Raw genomic sequence first — 18,631 nt, 5'->3', positions numbered from 1 at the left:
TGAGAAAATATGTTTTTATGATGAATTGTGGATAATGAATTGAGGAGTCCCACAGCCTGAGGAAAGAAGCTGCTCTGTAGCCTGGTGGTACGGCAGCAGGGTGAACAGACTGTGGCTGGTGTGGGTGTTGATCTTTAGTATCCTTCAGGTTGTGTGCAGACATCTCACTTCACTGATGTCACTGATGCTACCATTGATGATCTAGACGCTTTTAATCACCTGCTGTAGAGCCGCCCTGTCCTGGGCTTTGCGCAAACCATGTCAGTTTGTGATGTTTTCAGTCAGGATGCTTTTTATTGGCTTCAAGATATGACTGGTCCATGGACCACTGTTGCTTCCATTTGGTGTCCATGATGAAAGTCTTTTGTTTATTCTCCGTTCGAGTCAATAAAATGCCACACTATCCCTAGTTTTAAAAAAATGGCGGTCATAAGTGGCTTGGCCTTACTCCAGAGCAGGTCCGTTGCAAGCAGGGCTCGGTGCAGTAAAACTGGTGAGGGAAAAACAAATCAGCATGGCTTAGTTTGATTTGGTGTGGCCAAAATCCAATATCCAGTTGCAGAGTGTGGTACTAAAAACCAGAGTGTTAAGTTTTCCAATCGGCTTCATGGGTGAGATTGTACTGAATGCCGACCTGAAGTGAAGTTGTGTGGAGACTGAGTGGAGAGCAGTGAATATGACATCAAGGTGTGTGGAGACTGAGTGGAGAGCGGTGAATACGGCATCAAGGTGTGTGGAGACTGAGTGGAGAGCAGTGGATATGACATTAAGGTGTGTGGAGACTGAGTCGAGAGCAGTGGATACGGCATCAAGGAGTGTGGAGACTGAGTGAAGAGCAGTGGATACGACATTAAGGTGTGTGGAGACTGAGTGGAGAGCAGTGGATACGACATTAAGGTGTGTGGAGACTGAGTGGAGAGCAGTGGATACGACATCAAGGTGTGTGGAGACTGAGTGGAGAGCAGTGGATACGACATCAAGGTGTGTGGAGACTGAGTGAAGAGCAGTGGATATGACATCAAGGTGTGTGGAGACTGAGTGGAGAGCGGTGGATACGACATCAAGGTGTGGAGACTGAGTGGAGAGCAGTGGATATGACATCAAGGTGTGTGGAGACTGAGTGAAGAGCAGTGGATATGACATCAAGGTGTGTGGAGACTGAGTGGAGAGCAATGGATATGACATCAAGGTGGGTGGAGACTGAGTGGAGAGCAGTGAATATGACATCAAGGTGTGTGGAGACTGAGTGGAGAGCAGTGGATATGACATCAAAGTGTGTGAAGACTGAGTGGAGAGCAGTGGATATGACATTAAGGTGTGTGGAGACTGAGTGGAGAGCAATGGATATGACATCAAGGTGGGTGGAGACTGAGTGGAGAGCAGTGAATATGACATCAAGGTGTGTGGAGACTGAGTGGAGAGCGGTGAATACGGCATCAAGGTGTGTGGAGACTGAGTGGAGAGCAGTGGATATGACATTAAGGTGTGTGGAGACTGAGTGAAGAGCAGTGAATATGACATCAAGGTGGGTGGAGACTGAGTGGAGAGCAGTGGATATGACATTAAGGTGTGTGGAGACTGAGTGAAGAGCAGTGGATACGACATCCTCTTTTTATCATAGTTATTACCTCCACTTCACTTGTATCCGTCATTTGGTTGATTTGCCAGCAGGATAACACAAAAACTACAGAACAGATTTACGTTGAACTTAAATGAAGGATGAGTCTCAGCCCAGAATAGACCCCATTTAATTTTGGTGTGGATCCAGGAATTTTTGTCACATTTGAAAATGTGTATATTTAGGAAGCTGTTATCTATGAATGAGTACATAAAGGGGCTGTTGGGCCTTGGTGGACGTATGTGCTATACTGAGGGCCACTGTAACTATTCTTGTGCAGTAATAACACACAAATTCAAACAGTATAATTCAGCAGAAAGGTCCTTTGGGGTTGTGTTTCCACAGCAGTGCTATAATGGATGTTGAAAAACCACAGCAGAACACAAAAAAGGAAATTATATAATCAGCTGTTAATGGCTCGGCAGATGGACAACATCTGGGTTTCATTTCCCCTTTAAGAGAAAAGGAATCGTGCAAAACTAACCCGCGCTACATTAAACATTCATCCTTTTGTGGGAGCGTATTTGCATGAAGGCAAAGCAGAAAAACCTGAACTCTCCCTGAACTTCCTCTCCAAGGTGTTATGTTCAGATCTACTAAAAAGGAGAAACATATTCGTCTAAAAATACAATCTTGCAGCCTGTTAATGACCAGCAGCACCGTCAGCGACCTTTTTACTTCCCCTCTACATCACTCCTCCTGTCTACTAAAGCGTGAACAGTCACCATGCGCTCCTCTCTGCATTATAACCCGCGGGCAGCTCTCAGCGTCCTCAGAATAAAGCTGCGCCGCGATTGGACGGACGGCTCGGCTCGCGTTTACTCCACGTCCAATGGCTCGGCTGACGTCACGACGTTTCGCGCGTCCTCGCCCTGCCCGTGACGCAGTGCCAGCTCTTCCTCCTGTGCGTCTTCCTCCCCTGGGCTGTTCCGGATGAGACGCCTCCTCCCCCTCCGCCCCTCTGATCCTCTTATCAGCGAGTAAGCGGCCAAGATGGATGTTGTAAACCAGGTAAGGCTTTGGGGGGAAAATCATCTATTTCATGAATGTTTTGTCAGTCTGGGTGTGTAAATTACATCTTGCTTGATTTTGTTCATCGTGCGCGCAAATATTGATTTATTTTTCTAGCACGTCCGCCGACCTTATGTTTCTATATGCGCTGCTTTCGATGCATTGGGGTCTAAATTGTGAATTGTACATTCATCTGAAAAAAAAACTGTAAATAAAAAAAAAAAAAAAATGCAGCGGTGTAAAGGCACGACGGGGCGAGGTGTAATTGGACGGTTTTCCACGAGTGATGCTGCAGTCGATGTGATGGAGCGGCCCGCTGACAGTCCGAAAATGTGTAGGATGTCCACAGATTGCTGCAGCGATGACATTTAGCAAAAGCAAAAGGGAGAGGATGCAGCCTATTATCTCCGGGGATTCGCCCAATTGATTAAGACCGCTCACGTTTCAATTAACCCGTTGTTGCTAAGATAACAAACGGGAATCTGATTAATTTCCAAGGCCCTCGGTGGTTTCCGATAGCCGCAGTAGGCCCAGAGGACTGTCCCCTGCATCTGTGTGGCCACGATCGGCTCATCTCACACATAGCTGTGATTCGTGATAAAGCCAACAAGACTTTTCCTGACAAATAAGTGGACATCATGCTGTCAGAGGGCGATGAAACGTGATTTCAGCTCATGCGTCATCTGTTAAATATGGATGTTGGGCATCCGTGGCGCTGGCAGTGTGGAGGAGAAACAATGAGCCTGAGAGAAAAACCATCACTGCCGCTGCTTATTCCAGTGCGGCCATTTATTGATGCAAGCAGGGACACACCGCCTTCTTTGCGGTGTGTCGCATTCACCTGCGCACAAATGCTTCCTCCCCTCGCCTCGCCAATTACACGGGCTGCGCGAGATTTTCCTCACGGATGAATCAGGAGCCTGGCGTGAAGTGTGCAGCAGAGAAAAACAGCCAGTTAATCAGCTTTGTCTAATTGTGGTGCTGGAAGGAGCTCCTCACACACACACACACACACACACGCATGCTTGTACTTATATCCGTGTGAGGACTCTGAGTGCCCAAGTGTCTAACCCCGGTCCCAACCCTAACCCTCCTCTAAAACCTAATTCTAACCTAAACAATAAAACCAAGTCTTGACCCTAAAAACAGACTTTTAACGCTCTGTTCGAAATGGAGGCTGGGCCAAAATGTCCTCATTTTGCAAAAATATCTCAAATTCAAATTGGTTCCCACTAAGACAGCTGACCCATACCACATTTTTGAGGCTGATACTTGATTTGAGCAATATCCAAAATTTAAATCCCGATTATGTCCTGCCCAAATATCGCGATAGACGATATTATCATAATTCTAGTTTGTTATTTGTATTTTATGTTGATTAATAGTACGAATAAAAAATCTCAGAGGTCAATATGCTGTTCACTTCTTTACTCTTTGTAGATAGATAGATAATCTGTGGTCATCTTCTTTTCAAAATAAAAGCCTGAAGATGCCGTACAGCTGTTTGATATTCAATATTGTGAAAAATATTTAATAGAATGGCAAATATTGCAATATTCAATAATATATTTCTGTCCTAATCTAGCCAATACCGTATATAATTGGATGAAGAATTGCAATATCAGTATATCAGCTGATGCTGATAACAGTATAAGATAGTAAAAAAAATTATGCACACATTGCACATTTGCAGTGATCACTGATTTGTGGTTATCAAACTTCTGTGCCAAAATTATTTAACAGAGGCATTTTATTGTGTAAAATGACTGATACAATAAACTTCAGTTGGAGTTCATAATAAAAAATGACCCAAAACATCTTTTTCTGCATGATAATCTCTGGAAAGAAAGGTTTCAGTATCAGAAATACTTTATTGATCCAAGACTGGAAATTGGTACATTTCAGTAGCTCTTTCTAGAGTATAAATATCACACTATACATAGATTTGAATAACATATAAATAGAGAAGAAAGTAATAAAAAAGAGTAAGTGAAAATGTAATAGACTAGTAAACTAATATAAAATAACTATAAATTCATTTCGCATTAAACTCTATGTGTCGGCTAGATATTAGAGCCTAATATATGAGCCAAAAAATCAGTTGGCCGATATTATTGGCCAATAATTCCCTCTCACGCATATATCAGTATCTGCTTATATATTGTTCTATTGAAAACTCAAAAGACATTATAGATGATAATGCAGAGATGCAAAGACGCTTGGGATAACTTATAATCATTAATTTCCTGGTAAATTCAGTACGTTTCGGTGCACTGATGTCATTTTAAACAATACGTACATTGTTAAAGTATAGAATATCCCGCCTCTGCTAAATATCTTTGTCACAAGTGCTTCAAAACCACATCCTGTCATCATTGCAGAAATGTTGTGTATATCAGCCGATAAATCAATATCAGAATTTTTTACTTTTGATGCTATGCTGAAACATTTTATTAGAAATATTAGGTAGTTAACAGTAAAAACATGTGCATATCAGTGCATTTTGGACAAGATATATGCTAATACTGATATTTCTGATAGGTCAATATCAGTCTTGATATCGGGTTTTGACACACACACACACACATGCACACACATGATAGATTTTGAAGTCAGTATCAAAATGACTGTACCTTAGTTGTAGCATCTCGTAGGCCCACAAAGACACCAGCTGTGACAGTTGAGTCGCTTTATTCACTGGCAGAAATTCACCACCGTGTGACAAACACCTGCAGGTGCCAGCAGTAGACCAGGCCTGTGGGCTATGAGGCTGAGGTAATTAGGTTTATGTGTTTAATCAGCATCATCATATCACCGTCATGGCTGATCTGCTGAGAGAGGCTGTTATAACACAGTGAGAGGAAGAGTCGGTGTAAAATTTGTCAAAAAATAAAACTAATTTCTGCTTTTTTTGTCCCGACAGTTGGTGGCCCAAGGGCAGTTCACCATAATCAAACAACCTCTGGGATTTATTAAAATTCTACAATGGGTAAGTCTCCTATTTTTTCTATGTATTTGCGAGTGCAACAAATACCACTAATGTGTGAATATTTTCCACTTGAATAAAAATGTATATACAATTATTACCTATAAACAAGCTTGGGGAGTAACAGAATACATGTCACGGGATTATGGAATTTGGATACAAAAAAAAGTAACTGGATTCTGTTAAAGTTACAGCAAATATAGAGAATAAATTCGGTCACAGATACATTTACTTAACAAAAGGGGATTACCAACAGGATTACATTTTCATAAAAAAGAATGATGTAACCATGCAGCACTTCACGAGTGTCACACAACATCACTATGAAACCAAATACACAATTGTGTATTCTGTAAGGGAATAAATATAAGTAATCTTATTGATGTGTATTTTCTCATGTCTTTATTTGCATGTTGGGTACTGGTATAATCCAAAAGTAACAAAAAGTTACACTTAATTAGTAACTGTATCTGAATGTATTCTTAAAGTAACCCTCCCAACCAAACACAAGCACAAACCACTTGGAGCTTGTACCACTTGCTATAAATAATGTGGCCATGTCTCTTACTGACAGATTTGTGACCTTCTGTCACACAGAGGTCATAAAGCTGTACGGGGCTTAACAGTGCATGTGTTCACAGCCGAACCCGCTCTCACAAGACGTCTACAGATATATAACAATAACTCCATCTGCAGTCTAATAATTCCTGTCTGAAATATATTCAATAATGAGGATTAGAATGAGGAGTTTCCTGCTACCTGATGGGAATACTGTTCCAGCAGGCCTGTTCAGGAGACACCAGCAGGATGTGTTACGTCATTCTCATAGTAGCATTGTGTCAGTCCACTGAGGAATATAATGACATTTCGTCAAATCCTTCTCAGAGGACACGACCTCTGCATGCATGCATGTGTTGTTAATTCTCCATCTCTGTTTCATGTGCTCAGTCTGCTCCACCAGATGATGCAGCCAGAAAACTATTCAGGTGTTAGTTCATGTATGAAAAGAGCAGCTTAAATTGACTTACTGCTCAAGGATTGTAACATTTCTGCACTGTAGGAGAGAGGCTTCTTTTAAAAAAATACTTTTTGGGGTAAGACTATCATTAACAGGGCCTACACAAGATATTTTACCTTGCAAAAAAATTTGAACATTTATTTTTTAGGGTTGAAACAATTATCTTATTGTGTAAATAAGCTATTTTGAACAAAGAATAGGGACAGTTGAGCTTTTGCTTCTCTTCATATTATTTAAACAAGGTGTATGTACTACAGCGTACCAGCAGACACTTTTTCGAGTGACTTGTAGTAAAATTTTAAGATTAACTTAAAATAGCCATGTGTAAACCAGAAATTGACTATTACAAAGAAATCTGCAAAGGCTCTTCATATCAAATTCAAATGATGAGGAGCACAGAAGGAAATTTAATTTCAAAAGTCTGTATGCACCTTCTACATCAAGAATTCAGGACTCCAGGGTGCAATGATTTTAGTGCCCAAAAATGTGTCATGTGTAGCCCAACATTTTTTATTGGACTCACCGTTGTGCCTCAAAATATTTCTCTGTACCTTTCGTCGTACCCACATATTATGTTATGTAGTTTAATTTGGGTGCACTGAGATTTGTATTTTAGTAAATGGAGTGAAACTGTGGTATTTACATGACAATGACCTAAAATATTGTTCAATTTAAAAGAACTTACAAAGAAAAATAACGGGACATCATGAACTGTTGATGTGACTTTGACTGATTGTGTCTTTTGAATTTTTATATGATTTGTGAAAAGAAAGGTGCAGCCATCTGCATCTACAGTATATTATGTTATTATGAAGACGAACAGGCAGATAATATACATTGTTCTACTTCCTGCTCCTGTTTCTTTCATTAAATGTGTAAGTATGGTGTGTAAAATAATATTATTTGAGTAAATAAATATGAAATTAGATTAAATCAAACGTATCATTTAGCAACCACGACAACTATATTACTAAGCAAAAAATCCAAGCAAATGTAAGGATGTTCTCTTTGTCATCACCGTGTTTAATCAAAAACTCATTATTTTCAGATATTGTGACAAAAAAATTATAGTTATCAACATTTTCATTATATTCAGACACATTGTAGCCCAAAGGTTTCATCAATTAAAAACAATTAATTAACTACTGAAAACAATTGTGAGTTGCAGCCCAAGTTCTGTTTTTGTAGATCACTCTCTAAGAACGATCATAGCCATTTTTAGAAGATTACACATTAAGGATATTGTTCTCAGATCTCCTCATGATGTTTCATGATACACGCTGTTTGCCCTCTATCAGCAGCAGCAGCCTGCTCACACTGAAGAAGCTGCAGGGTGAGTGGTGCCTCTCTGCAGCTGGGGCACCACAGTGTTGGAAATAGTGGTACTAATTACCCACGCAGGCCCCGCAGCTAAGTGAGGGCCTCTTTAACGTGTGTCTTACGTTAAAACAATGATGTGATGTTATGAACTGGTTCTGGTTATGGCAGCCAGTTAGCATCATCAATATAATGGCTGAAGGGATTTATAGAGCTGCAGAGATTAGTCAATTAATTGACAGAAAGGGTTTGAGTCTCTTTTCAACCAAAAATCCCCAAATGTTTCTCTTTCTGTTCCTCATGTAAGATAGTAAACTGAATATCTTTGACTTTCTGGCTAATGCTACAACTAAACAAGCTATCCGAGGAGGTCACCTTGGGCTCATGATGGGCTGTTTTCATAGTTTTCTGACATTTTCTGACTAAATTATAGATATATTAATCCAAAAATAATAATTGGCGAATTAAATAAATGTTAGTTGCTCTATATGCATGATAATTGATCAATAAATATATGCATGCAATATAATTATGTATACATTTTGGGAGGGTATGATTGAAGAGGGGTTGCCCTTCCTGCACATGGGACCAATAACTCTTAGCTGCACCCCTGATCCTCAGTACGAGACCACTATTCACCCACCCCAGAGGAGAACATGCGTGCCAAAGCATCTCTGAGAGTCCCACACTATAATGGGCTCTGCAGATATGCCAGAGAGCAGCCAGAGGAATGAGTGTGCTGCATGACTCTGTAGTCCTTCCCTGGAGCTGTGTGAGTGTGCCAGCACCTCATCACTGCCTCCCTGGGTCACAGCAAGCACAACCACCAATCAGGAGCTCCGCTCAGGAGGCCAAGGCCCATGAATCATCTGTCAGAGAGCCTGCGTTCCTCAGCGTCAGACTAGAGGAGGAGCTGCTGGAGCTGCTGCTGCCTTTTCTGGATTATTATGGGCATGCACAACCAGCAACACAGGGCTGTTATGAGGGTAGAGAGGAGCCAGTGGAAACATGCAGCGAGGACAAAGATGCTTCTGTTTAGTAGAATCAAACCTTTTTGGGCTTTTTGTTGTGGCCAGTTATGCGCTTTCATAGAAAATACAAAGCAGCATTTGTGTTAACATTCATATTTGAGAGCAGAGAGAAGTGAGATGAATCAGTATGTGGGCGGAGGATGTGTGAGCTTGTGATTTAAGAAATCTTCGCTACATCTGAAGATGAAAATGACTCGCGAAAGCATCTGAGCACTGGTTTTGCTTCGTGTGTGAGATTTAAACAGATTTCTGGATGCGGGACTCATGTAGTGTTAGCCAACTTCCCAACCCAACCCCACCCTCTCTCTCTCTCTCTCTCTCTCCATCTCTCTCTCTCTGGGGAATAGTGCTGACAAAGCCTAGATTTGATGGATGTTGTAAGACATTCAGTTCCCAAATAAAGCTGATGTGGAGCTCCGAGTTCATGCACAACACTGCTGAGACATTTAGTTCCTGATTTTAAGAGTGAACTGGATGAAAATGTGGAAGTTAGATAGTGATAGATAGAAGATAGTGAAAGAAGTGTAAAGTAGTGCAGACACGTAGTTACAGCAGACACAAGCTTTGAGCTGGCAGGAGGATTATCTCTGACTGAACTTGGTGCTGTATGTTCACACAGTTGAATGAAGAGTCTTGTTCTTCTTCCTGATTTGCAGCGTTTCAAACTGTCTAAACCACAAGATACTGTTGACCAACGAGCTCGACACCTCGACACAAGTTCTGTCGTCATCATCATTTAAGGTTCCTTAATGAGTTCCTTAGGAGAAAAAATGAAAATGTTTTTCATGTGTGAAACTTTTATTGTCATAGAAAATAAAAGTTTTCACAGATTCACAGATTTTCACAGATTAAAAAAAAAATTTAAAAAAATGGAGGAACTTTGACAGATGATCCTGTAAAGTGTTTTTACCATCAGCTGTCAGCTCATCAACACAGGGAGAAAATAATTTAGATCAGACAGAAAATGGATCACCAGAAATAAAAAAACATCTTCACTGACCCCTCAGGGCTTCCGTACCTCTCAGCATCGTATAAACTGGCATCAGTAACTTGAACGTTACCTGCAGGGAAACTACCTGTGGAGCCCCTGCAGGTTTGAGGAGGATTTTATTGTGACGGACTCTAAAAGGTATTTAATATGTCTTAAAGGGATATTCCGGTGTAAATTTAATCCATGTTCTAGCACACTGTGACACCAAGTAAGACCCCCCTTGAGAGATAAAGTTTGCAGACCGCTAGCTAACGTAGTTTTATCAACCTCAGAAATGACCACACGATGACAATACATTGTAGTGTGCAGAGCACAACTAGGTAGAGAACAGCCTCCTCCTGCCTCTCCAGCTTCAGGATGGCACTTCGATGTTGAATATGATTAGCATTCAAATTTCGCTTTCTGACTCATTCCCAGCAAACATAAAAAGGCTGTTTTGTGAGAACATGAAGAAAGAGCCTTATTCACTTTGGTTGAGTCCCCGATGTGTAATAAAGGCTGTTGATTTTGTTGTAGCTCAGGGGCTTCTGCTGTTCAGGCGCACTCTGGGGTCGTTTTTCCAGGGCCTCTGGTGACGGCTCACACAGCTTGTGTTTAGTTTTGCACTTTTGTGCAGAAAATATATTGTGCATCGGCATTTCAGGAGCTGCTAACCCTGCTATTAGTTGCATTTGAGCTAAGGATCAATTTGTTTTCTTTACGGCCCATACCACTGCCAATTATTAGTAATCATGGAGACAGATATCGATATATATTTGTTATAAAAATAGAAATCTTAGTTCCACCAACTGAGATGGTAAACTAAGTGTGTTAGAGATATTTTATGCTAGTCGTCCAGGGACCTGTCTGGATGATTGTCGGATCCAATATTCAGGTTTTTTCTGATCATCACAATGTGTTGCTTGTTTATTTTTTCACTCAGATGAATTAGATATTTTTTTTGAATGCAGTATGTAGAGGTATAGAGTAGGAGAAAATGGAAATAAGTTCAAGTATCTCAAAAATGCTGAATATCGGCTCTGATAATCTCCTGGCCAGTAAATAGTCAAATTTAGTATTGGATATTGTGACAGAATATTGACTAGAACAACATAAATTGTACAGGCTTATATTTTAGAAATGATCAGTTTATTGCACATATACGGGTTTTGCCGTAAATATCAGCTTATTAAAATGGCAAAAATAATTTAAAAACAGTATTTATGTGACATAGTTTGCTCACCAGACAGCAAAGTTTATTTTCCAGCTGTAAAACAACAAATCCTTCAAATATCAAATACTACAAATGGTTGCCTGTTACATTATATATTGATTTTTCTACCTTTCAGATATCAATATCAGTATCTCCTTCAAAAATCCATATACGCTCAGACACATGAGACATCCTGCTCTACAGTTAGATTTACTGACGCGTGGATCAGACAGGACACACAGACAATGAGAGAAAAGCAGTAGCAGACAAATCATTGGTGTCTGAGTGTTTCAGATTGTGTATCTTCTCAGCACAGAAGAGCTGACAACCATCCAGCATACCAGGAGGGCTAGAGACCAGCCTCTGCCTCCTCACTGTGTCATGCTGCCAATAGTGTTACCATGGCACCTAACACTCCATGTGCCACCATTTCTTCTCTCAGTCTGGCTGGCCCTCTCCTCCTCCTCCTCCACCACCTCCTCCTCCTTTATCGCTCCTTCCACTCATGTATCACCATAAAAGTACAGCTCTTAGCTGTGGTATGCCACCTCTTATTTAGATCCATTTATCTGGTCCTCTTGGTCTACCACGTTGATCCAGAATGAACTAACTAACTAACTAAATGATAATAATAATCAGTTGCACTGGCACAATATTTTGTTTATTGCTCACAGGAGATGAATCTTGTGAGAAGATGTCTTTGGCGGCCTTGATTTTTCCTCTCTTGTGATCTCGCAACAAAATTTAGCACCACCATTTGGTCAAAATTTCTAAACATCCAATACTTTCGTTTGTGATGAACCTGCAAAACCAGTGTTAGTCTGACAGCCTCAGCGCTGAGTTTAAGTTAAAGTACACAGACTTTATAACACAAATGAATATGCCCCAGAATGCATGCACAGTTTTTTTACACATTCACCTGCATGTAAATGAGCTGATATTCTTCTATCGATAATAACATGAATTGGGCATTGTGACTGTCCAAGGTGCATTTACATTGGCGTTACTCAGTTCAGACATGCAGGCACAAAACTGCAATGAAGCCACGAGTATTACATAATGAGATTTGTGACATCAGCGTCCAAAGCTCCAAGCGAGACTGTGACAATAATAAAAAACCTTTTTTGTGCGTCAGTTTTTTAACTCTAAAGCTCTTCTCATTGCTTAAAATGCATAATAAACTTTCTCAGCAGTCCCACACAGTAATGCTGCCACAGTCATCTACAGTCATTTGCGTGGTTATTAAAACGTGTTAACAACAGGAGGAGGGGGGGTGTTTGAATTGTTAGGAGAGGACACGAGAAAAACCCACAAATTAGAGAGGAGGATGAGTAAAAGCGATCACAATGAGGCTCACTTTCGGCAGCAGGTGTGTGTAAATCCAACAAACAGATTACTCTAAATAGTTTGGTGTGTTGATGCCCGCAGCCACTCGACAGTACTAGAGATAGGAAGAAAGTGACGTGCCTTTGTGTTTGTGTGTGTGTGTGTGTGTGTGTGTGTTGTGACTGGCTTCGCAGGAGCTTGTATTAGAGTATTTGGTGACAGATGGTGGAGCACCTCCGTCGGATTAATAGTTGGATTTCCATCCAATCGGATCTGGCCTGCAGCGTAGAGAGGGTGTGGTAAAAATAGTCTCATTTGTCTAATCTGTGTGTGTGAGCGCGTGAGATTATCTCCACGCAAGTCTGTTTGCGCCATTACACCGGGCTGCGAGCAGGAGCTGCAGAACAAGACTGAGGTGTGTGCTCCTGAATGAACGCACAAATCAGTGTTTCACCACAAAATACAGAAAATAATCGTCTGCAGAAAAAGCAATACATTTTAATGTTAACCATGGCAACAGGTGCAGCCTCTGCTGTGTAATCTGGGGATAACACTGCATTGATTTGCACTCTGTGCGCATTTCTCAGCAACCCGCCGTGACTGGTGGAGCATCAGTATGCTTCAGACACTACGAGGAGCGAGAGCACAATCCGCAGCTTTCACTTGTTTTACACTGGAGCTCTTTACAGTTACAATCTCCAAACTGTTGAATACAGTATGAAGGAAAGTGTGATTCAAAACAAGCACTCTGTGTGTTTTGTGTCACTTGATGAGTCGTCACATCCTCATTGTGTCTTTGTTCTTCCACTTTCTCCCCGCAGATCTTTGCAATCTTTGCCTTCTCAACATGTGGCAGTTACTCCGGCATGTTCAAGATGAGCGTGGAGTGTAAAAACCGGTCAGAGAGCGACCTGGGCATAGAAGTAGAATTTGAATATCCGTTCAGGTACGTATTCTGTCGTTCGCGCTGTCACAAATGTAGAAGAAATGTGAAAAACACGCTTAACTGTAGGCTCTTACAAACTGTAAACACACACTTGATGTTTGTGATAGCACAAGTAAGATCCAGTTTTGAAGTGAGCTTTGAAAAGATTAGATTTTTATTAGATTAGATTAGAATTGTAGGTTATTTTTTTCCAATTCAAGAACATAGGCCACCTTGTGTTTTGTGGTATATGTTAAATTCAATTTAATAAATTTTCAAGGAATTATAAATAATAAAGGTGTATATTTCTAATTTGTACAATCATTATTTTAGCTAACAAGATCATTAGATTATATCTGAGTAATTACAATAGGATAAATAGTTAAAAAACATTATACACAGTTAGATGAGACGATTGACCTCACTCTCATTTCTATACGTTGAATATGAAGTTACGGCAGTTAGGAGATTTCCACACATTATGAACTACTCAATTTGGCCTATTGAGGTATTACTGTCACACAAACAGTGTTAGAAACGTGGCCAGCACTAACAGCCTGGCTGCTGTCAAAAGCGAAAAACAACCAATTCGACCTAGAAACCCCAATCTTGAGTTAAACATCCAGTTGTATTAATAAGTAAGCAGGTGTTTTTACTTCTTGATTTACAAGAAAGAATGCCAGTTTTGAACCGTCTCAAATCTTGGTGGTGTACATCTTGGTTCTGTGTACATATTTATTCAGTTATCACAGTTATTCAACCATTACCAGGGAAAACAACGTAACAACCATATTCACATGGCGGCCATTTTCCTCAGTCATATAAATGTAGGCAATCTGACAAATTTTTATCATTTCACCGCTTCCTGAGTGACTGCCACAACATTTGTCATATTACCCACGTTGATACAACTTGCAACTTTTAACACAGCAGCATCTCATTAATCCAGCATTCAAGTTTCCCAACCGGAGCGTGACGTCGGGGGGAAAATGGCCACCATATGAATAAGGTCTGTGGCTTTGGCTTTGTTGAGCCCGTTGGCAGGCCGAACAACACAGTGAGATCGAGTTTTATAGGGACCCAATCTATATGCTGAATAACAAATAAAGCAAAAAGTTATCTATATCTGGTTTAAAGATAAATAAAAAACTGTTTAAACAAATACTAGAGAAACACTGCCTCCTCAGTGATATCACAAAGTGTTTCACATATGAGAACTGTGTCTCCGTTTACCTTTTTGCCCCTCTTTCATTTCTCTCTCTTTGTGTTGCCGTTCTCAGGCTCCATCAGGTTTACTTTGATGCTCCCACCTGTAAGGCAGGGGAACCCGAACGTCTATTCCTGGTCGGGGACTACTCCTCCTCAGCTGAGTTCTTTGTCACCATCGCTGTCTTCTCCTTCCTCTACTCAATGGCAGCCCTCTCTGCATACTGTTTCGTACTGGAGAAGTACCGTGAGAACAACAAGGGGCCCCAGATCGTGAGTTTGTTTAAACCTCGCACCTTCCTGGCATTCACGTCCTGCAGCAGGTGTTGAAATGAATAACAAGTTGTTTTTATTGGTAGTAATGGTGATTATGTTGTTTTCTTTATCGGCAGGACTTTGTTGTGACAGCGGTATTTGCCTTCTTTTGGCTGGTTTCCTCATGTGCGTGGGCTAAAGGCCTGTCAGACGTGAAAACAGCCACTGATCCGGAGAAAGTCATTACTTACATCGCAGCCTGTGAGGAACCAGAGAATCGCTGCCGTGAGGTTTACGATCCCAAGGTCTCCGGCCTCAACACCTCTGTGGTGGGTCCCAGATTCCTCAGAGAGTCTGAACTATAAAAAGACTTACAGTAAATGACATGAACCTATCTTTAAACACCTCTCTTCTCCGCAGGCTTTTGGCTTCATCAACCTGATCCTGTGGATAGGAAACCTGTGGTTTGTGTTCAAGGAGACCGGCTGGATGGCTGCCTTCTCTGGAACATACGTCCCATCGCAGGAAAAGCAGCCCGCCCCCGATTCCTTTGGCCAGCAAGGCTACGGTCAGCAGGATCCCTACGCCGGCTCCCAGGGAGGGTACCAGCCAGAGTACGGCCAGCAGGGAGGCTACACTGAGGACCAAGGTTACAGCCAGGGCTATGAGCAGCAGCAGCCCACCTCCTACTCTAATCAAATGTGAGCCTGCCCAGCCAAACCACAGCTGAAGGATGGTGAGTGTAAACATACGTCGAGCGTAAGGACTGGTTAGAAGAGGCTGAGGTGATGATTTAAGCTGGTCTTTCATTTCAAGCACAGTTTAAGGGGTTAATTGCACAATAGTGATTTATGGGGCTTACAGTCAGTAGGTAAATTCAGGTTAGCAAAAAAACAAAACGCATTCCCCATGTCTACATTCCTTAGCAGCGGAGCGAGCACAGGGGGAGAGGGGTTGTTTAGTTGAGTATGTCGGTCTACCTGACTCAATGATGCTTTATCTGACCGAGGTTTGTGCAAGTCTATAACCCTGACCATCGCTCTGAAACAGAAAGAACCAAAAGAGTCAGTTCGCTAGACACAGGTTTATTAATGAACCAGGTACATCCCTGCTGATAAAAGTTGACAACTCGCCTACTTCTTAGAATAACCCACTGGACATCTACCTAACATTCATGTCAAAATTTTAGTTTCGTGGGTGGATTTTGCTCGCTATTTCTTAGGGCACAAAGTAAGGGCAGTTATTGATATGATTCAATTTATTTTATTTTTGCGACCCTTGTGGATTTACAAGATACCAAAAGTAAAGCTGCAGTGGTCGAACAGTTCAATACATTCAATACGTTCAATGCAAACAAAATCTGCTCCAGAAAAGGTTCCCTACCTAAAGCTAAACTCAGCCAGCCGAAAGAAATCGACATAAGAGGAGTTCTGCTTCTACCAACAGTCATCCCTTTAGTATCAGGACAATAATGATATTGTGACTTCCTGTGCAAAGGGTCACCCTGCCAGTCATGCACAGATTATGAAAAAGTAGTTTTTAGATAGAGATCTTATATATTTAGAGACCATTTTTACTTCACAAAAAAAAGTATTTGTTCTATTTCTATATCTCATGTCTAATTGATTTTTGCTTGAAACATCTGGCGGTCCAAATTGGAACTAATGGCGGGCCAATTTTGGGCCGTGGGCCTCTCTTTGTTTCGCTCTGTTCTAGAGGAGTGCATCAGATTTTTACAGAAGTTTAAACTTCAGTTTTCTTCAATGTTTTGTTCTGCATATACAACATAACACTGACCTATTAATAAACAGCATATTACATAAATACAGTACTATTGTCCTTTTCTGGCGTCACCGTGGTTACTTATGATTTCCAGAATATCATCATGTTGGTTCTTTTAATCCCATATTTGTTCAACCAGAGCTCTGTATATATATATCCAACATGTGATCATTCGTTTGTTTAACATTTTCCTCCCCTTCTGTCTCCCGCCTCTCTCCCTCTTTTTTTTCCTCTCCCCAGGGTGACGTTGTGATTTTGGAGGGTGGCTCTCGACCACCACCTGCATTTCCACACTCCTCTGTTTGTCTGTTTGTGTATCTGTGAGTTGACAGGCGGAGGGAGGGAGACCTGGAGGGCAGAAACTGGTGGGGCTTGGGATGGGGGAGGACCAGTGGGGGAGCAGGATGTGTTGGGGGGGGAGGGGGGGGGGGGGGGGGGGGGGGTCCTGTAGGGGGGGAGACGGGTCTTTGCTGTAACATGATGTTTATTCTCGTGATGTATTTAACTGTAGAAGACAACAGAGGATTGTCTGTTTGGTTATACGAGAAAAACTTGAATACAAATACCAAAACATTCGTTGACGAACATTTAAGAGAAATCTTGTAATGGAAAAGACTTACATTTATGGAGAAAAGAAAAAAAAAAAACATTGTAGTAATATTTAACTTGGGAGAATGTATTTGTCTGTGCTGTGTAAATATCAACATGCTGATATATAAGATTATGTGTACACAGTTGAATAATTGTGCACTCCATATAAGTTGTTATACAACAAAATGTTGAGCACAGACTTATTCAATTGCATTTACTTTGGTTCTGTTTAGGAGCTCACATAGTTTTAGCCTTTGCCCTACAATTCCCTTAAATAATCCATACCACAGAAATGTTTTGATTTATTCATCTCAGAGTATTTTAACATCTTTTTTTTTAATTTTATCATCATGTTTTTTTTCATTTTGATCAGCATTACAGACAGGATTTGAGAAACGGGGGTTGGGGGAAATGCTATGACAAATATTGAAAGAAGAGAATTATTCATATATTAAAAAAGTAAGCAGAGAAAAGAGTGATGTTTAGTAACAACAGTGGATATTTGATAGTAGTCGGTTGTTTAAACTTTATGTTTTTATATATATTTTTCCATCAGATGTCATTGTCAAGCAAGGACTGACTCTTGCGACACACAGAATACTTTTAGATCCCGACATATAAAATCAAAAAATCTTATAGGGTTAAGGAAAATTAGTGAGCATGGTAGCGTCTCATATTTGCCGTGCTGTTTTCAGAAACTGCTATAGTGTGCTGTCAGTATGAACATTTTTTTTTTGTGAAGTCGGGGCCGTGAACAACCGTTTTAGCGACGTGTGTTTGTTTTATTCGTTTATGTAACGGCATCAAGCAAAGATGTTGTCGATGAAACCTCGTCCTGTTTTGATCGCCTTTTATGTGGTCCAGAAAGTTGTAAGACAGAGTCATATAGTTTTTTAACTGGTGTTTCTATCACAGTGTCGTACATATTCACATTAACATGAACTTTAGGGTAAATGAGAATAAAGTATATTACACTTTAAAGACCTTGGGTTAACGCCATAGAAAACACATGTTACTACGAGGCCGTCTGAACAATATGTCTCCGTGTATTCTTCTCCTGCATCCTCCACTCCTTCTTTATCTCTTCTCTCCCTCTGAAGGCAAGCGAATTTACTGCATGCATCCTAATATCCTAAAGCATCCCTAAACGTATCCGAGAGGCTGAGGCTCAAGGCTGCAGGAAAGTTAGACTCCACACACTAATACCGTAGTACGTTTGAACCATCGTAGTGGTTACTGCACAGCACATACAGCAGCTCTGCTATTATTCTCCTTAAAGCACAAAGTGAGTGCTGCAATAATAATGACTTCTTTCCAGATTTAAAAAAACAAACAAAAAAAAACACACCTGTCCTACTGCCAATCCTCCGTTTGGATCTACA

General features: G+C 40.9%; 1 protein-coding gene across 1 annotated transcript; it reads left to right on the top strand.

Annotated features, from left to right (window-relative positions):
- Positions 1 to 2,479: 2,479 nt before the first annotated feature.
- sypb (synaptophysin b) lies at positions 2,480 to 17,055 on the top strand. Its single transcript, XM_030423933.1, has 7 exons — positions 2,480 to 2,629; positions 5,553 to 5,618; positions 13,312 to 13,436; positions 14,696 to 14,894; positions 15,014 to 15,205; positions 15,297 to 15,612; positions 16,899 to 17,055. The coding sequence occupies exons 1-6, from the start codon at positions 2,612 to 2,614 to the stop codon at positions 15,579 to 15,581; spliced, it is 885 nt and encodes a 294-aa protein (XP_030279793.1). The 5' UTR covers positions 2,480 to 2,611; the 3' UTR covers positions 15,582 to 15,612; positions 16,899 to 17,055.
- The last annotated feature ends 1,576 nt before the right edge of the window (positions 17,056 to 18,631 follow it).

This window comes from Sparus aurata, chromosome 7, assembly GCF_900880675.1.
Source record: "Sparus aurata chromosome 7, fSpaAur1.1, whole genome shotgun sequence".
Lineage (NCBI taxonomy): Eukaryota > Metazoa > Chordata > Actinopteri > Spariformes > Sparidae > Sparus > Sparus aurata.
The sequence above is the reverse complement of the archived record's forward strand: the minus strand, read 5'-3'. Positions and strand labels throughout refer to the sequence as shown.